We start from the raw sequence: 9,162 nt of genomic DNA, 5'->3' as shown, positions 1-9,162 counted from the left end.
TAGACGTAGGCCTACCATGGATAGTGTAGAGCCCAGCAGCCCATCCCGGAGAGACAAACAACCACAGGCTTATTACAAACCACCGTCTCATCTCTCATGATTCATGGTATTAAAATAATTAAGAATCTCGTGGTCGGATCTCCTACCCAGAAACCGTTCCCACATCCATTTCCACCGTGGGAATAGTGTGGGTAGGAGATCCGACATCCGGGGTGGATACCCGGCCGAAGTATCACCGAGAAGGTGACCGTGCCGTGACTACTGAGTACTGACTAATGAAATGGTTGAGTCGCATTTTCTTCCAATGGCTATACCAGTGAGGTATAGTAGTTAATGCTCTAAGGACGCAAAAGTATGTACAAATATGCATCTCGGGAGATTTTAGTTTGACAACGGAAATACAGAAACAAAAATATCCATCATTTATTAGTTTTCTTATTATCTAATTCGAATCTAATCTGACGGTTTATGATTTATCATCCCATTATTTAACAAAATTATCTTTATTTATTATATAATGTGGAATTGAATTTCTCCCGAGACGAAGATCTTGTGTGAGAAAGTTGGTGGTAGAATTTCTCGCTCGCACCCATGCCATTGACAAAGACAACTATAGCTGTTTCCGACATCTCTCCTCTCTAAAAAGAAAAGGGAGATATCAGTTAAGTCATTGCAGCGAGACGATTTATATTCTTCACTTCTCTTCTCGATTTTCCTTCCCAATAAGAAGTCGCACAGAGAACGAAAGAGAGAGCCAGCTGAGCTGATGAGGAGTGCGACCCCGGCCCTATGCTATTTAGTAGTCTATGGATAGAGACCAGAGAGGCTTCACGTTTGGGTTTCTTCTAGGCAAGCGATTCGAGTGTCTCTAAAACCAATGGCCTTCGTCTCATCTCATCAAAGCTTCTGACATCAGAGAACTCTAACCATGGACGAGTTTGATCTCGAGAATCCACTGACGAGCTTGCAAGAGCACCAAGCCGATACGATTCCGTCACTTTTTGCCGCCGAATCAGATCACATGCCTTTCCAGAACTACTTCCTCGACATGAAAGCCAGAGATTTCGATGTTTCCATTCGCCGAGAGATTATCTCTTTGATTCTACAGGTAATCGTGTGAAGCAAGGTCCTATTTCTTGTTATCGATTCCGTCCAATAGGCCATTTCTCGTTTCCCTTTCTGAAATTGTTTTAGTTCGTCAGGCGCAGTTCCCCTGCAACTTTGATCCTTTCATACCATATCTCGCTGTCAATTATCTCGATCGATTTATCTCCAGACAAGGACTTCCGGTAAGCAAGATAAGAGTTCGTCGAGTTTCAAGCGCATCTTCACTTTTCTGTTACGTTCTATATATTGTCACCCCTTCTTAAGCATCTTCACTTGTTAGTTCGTTCGATTGGCTGAAGATCTCACCATCTTGATATTGCAGCAAGGAAAACCGTGGATCCTGAGGCTTGTGGCAATGTCTTGCCTATCCCTCGCGGCGAAGATGAAGAAAACAGACTTCTCATTTCCTGATTTTCAGGTAAAAACTAAAAAGGGGATCCTTCTTATATTGGTGATCGTAGATGTTTTCGTTTCGTTCCTTCTGTTGTTCTTTTCCGCTCGATATGACGATAACCGGAACTCTAGATGCAACCGCTAAACGCGACTAACATTGAAAAGAATTCCATCTATTTGTTAAAACCGGAAACAGCTAGAAGAAGGTTTCATCTTCGACACTCGAACCATCCAGCGAATGGAGCTCCTGATACTCGGAGCTCTCAATTGGAGAATGCGCTCCATAACGCCCTTCTCCTTCGTTCATTACTTCCTTTCTCTATTCAAACTCAAACATCCGTTACTGAGACATGATCTCAAAGCTCGAGCAACTGAGATCATCTTCAAAGCACAAAACGGTAAAACACGAAAACGACATCTGAAATTCCACGTTGAAGCAACCCGATATCGGATCATGAAACCTTATTTTGATTGCAGAGATAAAGCTTTTGGAATTCAAGCCGTCCATAATTGCTGCATCGGCACTTCTCTCTGCTTCTCATGAGTTCTTTCCCTTGCAATTTTCCTGCTTCAAGAAGGCTATTTCTTCTTGTGCACATGTAAATAAAGTAAGCATTTTCCCATTCTATCGATAGTCTTGATTCTTGAAGATAAATATCTGATTTAGTGATTTATAACTTCCTTCTTTTTTCCTGTAAATTTGCTTTATAATCATTTACAACATTTTTCTGTTGCAGGAAAACCTGTTCGATTGCTGCAAAGTTATGCAGGACATAGTGATAGACGGCTACGGATCGGCGTTTGATATTGTTTCGAGCTCGGACACACCCGACAATGTGCTTGACCAGCAATACTCCAGTACGGAAAGCGAGAAGACCGGCTCTACCATAGCCACCACTGTGATAAGAGCAGCCGAAAGAGATATCAAGCGGCGAAAGATCAACGATTTCTGCAGCGATAATACGTTCCAGCTTTCTCAGATACAACAGTGCTATCATGCCTCGTGATCATATGCTACAACGACCATAACCGGTCCAGAGAACAGTAGAGCGGCACCGAAAATAGAAAACGAAGAATCGGAAAAAGGGTTGAAAATAGTCTTTTTGTTTAAATTGTGATCGTTCTCTGTAGAGATTAAAAAAAAGGACAGAACCAAAGCTCCAAGGACTAATAGGAAGTACCGGAGTAGGGGAGGGAACTGAAGAGTTGAACTGCATTCGTGTTTCGATCTGAGAGTTGGTTTTGTTTCTTTTGTTGCTGGCAGCCGAAAATTTAAGTATTAATAAATTTCTTGAAAAAAAAAGGAAAATTTATTTTCTTATTGCCTAATTTCTTCCTCCTGAAGTATAAAATATTTGTGTACTTTTTCCGGTGGTCTTCTTCTACGGTCAACGTGTGAAATAAAGAGAAAAAAAAAGTATTATAAATAAGAAGAGAAAGAAAAAAAAAAAGCGCAAAAGAAGTTGCGGTAAGAACAGGAGGGGATACGTTGCTTTCCAGAACATCTTAATATCTCTATAGAAGGGATACGCCATTAACGTGTCGGATCGGAACATGGGCGCAAAACGAGATCACCTTGCGCCTCACTGGCGCCTCTCACGCACATCAACATCTCCCGCACTTATTAGTGAATATTCACGGGAGATGTTCCGATGTGCCTGTGAATATGTGAAAACCCAAAAAATAACCTTGTCTTATGGTTACAAGATGGGGCAAAATTCAGCCAATCCGACGGAATCGAATAAGAGTCGTACTACAAGGTACTTGCCAATTCAGTGGTGGCTCGGTTGGCACGTAATGTAGTTCCAGGCGAGATAGCCCATCACTTTTGAGAAGTATTATTAATGTAGTTAGAGGAGTGTTTTGTTATGCCAAGGAAATTTTTTTCCTGGTCGAAGCAAAAGCTTGAGTGATTCAATACCAAAAAAAATTTGAAGGTACTTAAATTTCTATAAATTATTCTTGTGGCTTAGTTTGGGAAGAGTATAAATACAAATTTGTAGAGTATAAAATCTTATAATTTGTATTATTTTATATGTATTTATACTATTTTTGTATATATAATCTTTCCAAAATGAGCAAATGGCGAAATATATTTTTGCTTATAACGAGTTTATAATAATAAGGGTCGTCTGATTTATGGGAATAGGTCTTAAATTAGAATTGGAATGGGCAAATGGCGATTCCAATTCCAACTGTTTGGTTGGATGATATCAGAATACCATTCTCATTGCTGGTGGAATGGCATTCCCCCATTTGAAGTAATGACCATTCCCTCTCTTTTCCTTGGGAATGAATCCGACTCCAGCAGAATTTAATTTTCATTCTGATTCTTGTCTGAACCAAACAGTATGAGAATAGACTATTTCTGATTTCAATTCTGAGATTTCAATTCCGATTTCAACTGCAAACTAAACAGACCCTTAAGTTTTATACTTGGAGGTTTAATCTAATAAGGTAAAATATCAATTCAACCTGTATTTTATACATAATATTGATATGACTCCTTCATTTTCTCTCACAATAATCAGCAGATTACCTTTAGGTTTGATAGAAGGTCCTAAACAAATCTCCCTCAGCTTTCTCAACTTTGTGTGTGAAATTCTTCAACAACCTTCCCTCAACATTACGTTTCTCTTATTTTATGTCACAACCCAAACAGACTGATGGGCCAAATTTATATGATAAAGACATAGCTAATCTCAAGATAATCAAATATAGGTTTCATTAACAATGGGTCCCTAAACATCTATACAAAGGACAAGTGGCAAGTTCTCGGGCCTCGCCTTATGGGCGTTGTAGCCACTGATCTAATCTTCACTCGTAAAGCAGACGGACCACAGGACCAGGGGGGAATTGAGGGGTGAGCTGATGATAAGAAAAACATGCCTTTAATAAGTGATAGATTGGAGATGAGCATCATAAAACGTGGTCCACATTAAAATCATTCCGTCCTGTTGAAACAGTTTAAATATTTCATGGTCCCCAACTGGGCTTTCTCCAGGCCCCAAAGATCTAGCCCCACTTGTGAGATTTTGTGGCCCAGCTGATGGCTACAAGAATTACATATACAGATACAGTTATAAATGCAATGCACGGCAGCAGTGGGGTGCCTACGCGTTCCATTATCTCACCTCTGCAACAGCTTACAACTCCTAAACGGGAGTTTAGGAGGATCCCTTGAGTGAATGGATTGCTTACACAAAAGAAATAAACGAAATCAGATGACTAAGCTAAAGGATTTTTCTTAAGATGGACAATTCAACCTTGTATTTAGCAGGTAGATGATATCCTCAGTGTATAAAGGCTGTGAATTCATTAATTGAGTTGACACAATTCAGATCAGTACTTAGCTTCTTTCCAGATGATTTCTGTTAATTTTCTGCTCTTGTGTTCTAAGCTAAACTTTTTGTTTTTTTTTTGGGTTTTTCTGTTTTTACTATTGGATGGAAGCCTATGACTATGAGAAGCGAATCCATTTAATGGTGTGGTCCTGGTGGCCAGGAAGGACAATGGGCCATGTCGCAGCTGAGGCACCTCGTGGCCGGGATGGCTCGTACGACGTGGGCACTCACTCTATTCCACTTCCACCACATCCAAAAGGCTTCTTCAACCTTCAATGGTGATTGGTGAGGTGAGAGCTACTGCTACACTATCTTTCTACCACTACCAGCTGCAGATAAATCATCACTGTAGCGCGCCAAATAAATGTTGTGTTGATGACACTTGACACCTGGTGGATAGATAAAAAAAACACCATCCTCAATTCCTCATGCGCATTTCATCATGATTTTTTGAGGATTCTTGGACCACTGGAATCATGGTCCATGGTCCAGAAAGCCGAAAACTGTTATAGGCCCCAAACTGGATATAGCGTACTACCCAGCAAGGGACCATTTCCGGTCCATATACAATTTGGATATGCTTCTGGCCCATGCAGCGGAACCCTACTATACATATCATTCCCCCATTCAATTTGGTAACAAATACTGAAAATGTTCTGCAGATATTTAACTAACTGTTGTTTGATAAATCCAAAACCGTCCTTCAGACATGGATGCTCCCCCCCCCCCCATGGGAAGTGGGAATTATTACCAAAGTTATTTACCTCTTCGCCCCACGTTACTCTACTGTCAAATTGGCCCATTCTCCAAGAGATACTAAACCGTTGAATGTTCCAAATTTTAGTAATGGCGAATCACATTGTTCGTCGAAGATTCTATTTTGACGAACTCAGATGTCTGTCAGGCATCATTAATGCCGAATCTTCCACTTGTAATTACCAATTAAATTGTCAGTAACATTTATCTGATATATATAATAATAACAAAATTAATATTAATAATAAGGATAAAATATAAAATATAAAATATAAAAACCTCCCCTGAATTCATAAAATTCTTCCCTTTAGAACTCCATTAACTAGGAACCCTGTTTAAAACTCCATTGACCTAAGAAGAATCCTTTTCTCCTCTTTCAATCTACTGTTCTCAAAACTCAACCACTAAAGGAAAGGTAGCAATCAACCACCGTTGGTTCTTTCATCCCTGAAACTTACTCCAATCAAGAAGGAAAACAACATTCAACCACCGAAGATTGTCCAGTGGAGAAGTGAGGCAACGTTTATGGTTTATGCACAGGAGAACACAGATAAAATTTCAACTTTAGCTATAGATTAGAAGGTGAAATGTTGCCGGTGACTGTTCTTCACCGGCAAGGTTCGCTTAGAAGTGTGTTAATCAACTTAAAGTTCACCTAATCTTAAAATCACATCTTGGATTTACGATACTGGTTTTCTAGTGGAAATGCCAAATGATGAATTCTTGGGTTTGATTGCATGCCCGAAATAAAACTAATTGTTACACTATTCTACTTTTCCCCCTATTTTGCTTTCGAGGTTTATGTATTTATGGACACTTGTGAATGCATCTTCTTTTCTCACTTTGTGTCATATGAAATGTCATTTATTGAATCTCTAATTTGGTTTTTGTGGGTTTCAACGAATTTGTGCTTTTATTGTTTTTGTGTATTTGAATTCAGTGAAGCATAACTGCTTTTGGTCACCAATTTCTTATCGCTTGGCTACTAGTTAATCAATTTACAAGCCACCAGTGATATTAGTAACACATTCAAAAATAAAAAAAAAAGAAAACATTAACAAATTACAGTGTAGAAGAGGAATTGATTTCTTGTCCTTGACAGCCTTGGTTATTTTTCCGTGCAGTATTAGTGAGAATACTCGCATCTATTTGTGAAATTCAATCCTCATAGCAAGAGAAACGAAAAAAAAATATATCAAATAAGAAATTTACAAACAATGAAAAACAGCTGCTGGTGAAGAACAGTTGCCGATAAAGAACAGTTTCTAGAAAATGGGAAATATTTTGAATGATGGTGCCACTGCAAGTGTTTAGTGGTGTTAAGGTTTAAACTCTACTCTTTTGCTCGGAAAAAGACTTATAAAATCGCAAGAGTGTTGTTAATCGACTGAGAGCATTTTTAGAATTTTAATATATTTTCAATGATGTCCTGATAATTAGTTAGGGGTAGTTCCGTAACTTTATAGGTTTTCCGTCTGGGTTAGTGAGGAAAGGGAGGTTTATGTTGTTGTTTTTTTTTCTCTCAAAAGTTAAGGGGAAAATTTCTATTTAGTTTTTGATACCAAAAACATGCAACGATGCAGGTAAAAATGGGCCCTACAAACGCTAAGATGAAATTGTAACGGGTACAAGAAACAACAGGATCACGAGGTTATTAGTGGGTTAAGGCTGGTGTTGCAGTTGTAGGCCCATTTCACAGCAGGCTCTCGTCCTGGTCTGCCCTAAATGTTGCTTCTCTCATTAATCACCATGAAGGCCTGCTGGTGCTGGCCTGAAGCAATGAACCATAATGTGTGAGGTCAGAAGGTGAAAGCGTAGCCATGTTATCCAATCTGGAGCCCAAACCCTCAAATATTCTCCTTTTTTTCGAAAACGCAAAATTCATTAGTTAATCAGGGACATATACTTACAAGGTTCATCTTCCACGTTAATTCTTAGTTAATTTGGAAAGAGCGTAAATGCAAATATGTATAACTCCAAGGTTTAAAATTTGCATTATATGTATATTTGTATTTGTACTCTTCCCAAATGGAGCTAGGTGAACCATACATTCTACCGGTGTGCGCATCAAAGGGTTTAGGTCCATATGTGGATGTTTTGGATGCTTTGGTTTAATGCCAGTTCTCGATTTGGGAGGGCTGAACCTCAGAAGCTTCTGGCTTTCCAAGATGGGCCCCATATGGACAATCCATCTTCAGCTATGCTTGGTCAAAAAATGCAGAGAGATCGAATTAACTGTCACTCAGTTATTTGAATGTTTATCTGCTTCAATCTCTTTGAATAACTTATCTACATCACATCAAGCAAGCAAAATCAGCTTTGTTGAATCTTCAATTCAGTCTTCCTAAGGCTTAGTTTGGAAGGTGTATTGATGCAGCGCGATCCGGACACTCCTAACTGGCAGAAACCTGACTTCTAACTGGTAACGGGCGGTACCTGAGACGAAGAGGAGAGTGAAGAATGCCCGGGGAGCTTGCTCAACGAGAACACTCTGATGCCTAAGTTAGAAATCTAAGAGAATTGTTGATAATGCAAAGAGAGAGAGAGAGAGCTAAGAGTGTAGAAGGCGCAAGTTCAGTACCTTTGCTCCTTGGGGGTCGGGGTCTTTTTATATTGAAGATCTCTCAAATCAGGCGTAACCGCCTCTGCCACAGCCATTACTTCCAGAGCCGAGGTGGCGGATGCAGGCAGCCGTTGCAGGGTATGGACCTGTCAGGCGTGCACAATGCCGCCTGACAAGAGATGTAGGCGCAACATCCAGATTCGACAGGTACTATTGTCAGGCTGATCTTACATGCAGGTTGCCGAGCTACTTTGCACCGAGCTACCGTACATCGGGGTGTTGGGGGTACGCCGAGGTGCTTATGCTTGATGCGAGCCTTAGGCAAGTATGGGCAGGAGTGTTAATGGGGCTATCCCGAAGTGTTACTTACCCGTAGATCGGGGTGTTCCCTTCTCAAGAAGGAAGAGTTCGAGGGCCCACTGGGGGGAGCTCGGGTCTTGGGAGGAGCTCGGGGCGCTCTTCCCTTAGGGAGAATTCAAGGTAAGTTGGATGTTACTTCTCGGTGAGTTGCCACGTCCACTGAGTTGTCTCGCTGGGCTCCGACGAGTTCATTACGCCAAGTTATGGCCAGGCTGCCATGCTGAGTTGTCACTTATGCCAGGTCATACCCACGTGTCCCCGTGCTATGAGGTCAGGCCAAATCACCCTCCATCAATTGCCCCCCACTCCCCGTGCTGAGGGTTCTGACCCAGTGCGGGGAGTCCGTGGTGTGCAGGGTGGATTTGGTTCGGAGTTCAGGCCTTCTTGTCAAGCGGCTTATTGGTCAAACCAGTTCACTACTCGACTCAATCAAGGGCAACCCGGTCACGTATAGTCTACGCGCGGACGTCACGCGATCTATGGACTCTACGAACGTCAAAAAATGCGCTAAACCGATTTTTCCTTGGGGGTCGCATAGTCGGTTTTTTTGAGAGCCATTAGATCATCTTGATCTTGACCGTTGATGCCCGACTACAATGGCTATAAATAGCGGGGGTCCTGGTCATTTTTCCCCCACCA

At 41.0% G+C, this 9,162-nt stretch overlaps 1 protein-coding gene across 1 annotated transcript; it reads left to right on the top strand.

Moving 5' to 3' along the window:
• The first annotated feature begins 538 nt into the window (after nucleotides 1-538).
• Nucleotides 539-2,829, top strand: LOC148875664 (putative cyclin-D6-1). Its single transcript, XM_088966560.1, has 6 exons — nucleotides 539-1,108; nucleotides 1,203-1,289; nucleotides 1,430-1,525; nucleotides 1,697-1,898; nucleotides 1,978-2,108; nucleotides 2,238-2,829. Exons 1-6 carry the CDS (start codon nucleotides 929-931, stop codon nucleotides 2,505-2,507), a joined length of 966 nt encoding a protein of 321 aa, XP_088822686.1. The 5' UTR covers nucleotides 539-928; the 3' UTR covers nucleotides 2,508-2,829.
• Nucleotides 2,830-9,162: the final 6,333 nt, after the last annotated feature.

Source organism: Nelumbo lutea, chromosome 1 (genome assembly GCF_056320005.1).
Source record: "Nelumbo lutea isolate HS-2025 chromosome 1, American lotus-T2T, whole genome shotgun sequence".
NCBI classification, from domain to species: domain Eukaryota; kingdom Viridiplantae; phylum Streptophyta; class Magnoliopsida; order Proteales; family Nelumbonaceae; genus Nelumbo; species Nelumbo lutea.
Note: the sequence above shows the minus strand (reverse complement) of the source record. Positions and strands in the feature narration are given on the sequence as shown.

Coding starts and splice junctions, on each gene's coding strand:
- LOC148875664 (XM_088966560.1), top strand. CDS start 929: ATGGACGAGTTTGATCTCGAGAATCCACTGACGAGCTTGCAAGAGCAC. Junction 1,109..1,202: donor TTATCTCTTTGATTCTACAG/GTAATCGTGTGA, acceptor TTAGTTCGTCAG/GCGCAGTTCCCCTGCAACTT. Junction 1,899..1,977: donor CATCTTCAAAGCACAAAACG/GTAAAACACGAA, acceptor TTTTGATTGCAG/AGATAAAGCTTTTGGAATTC.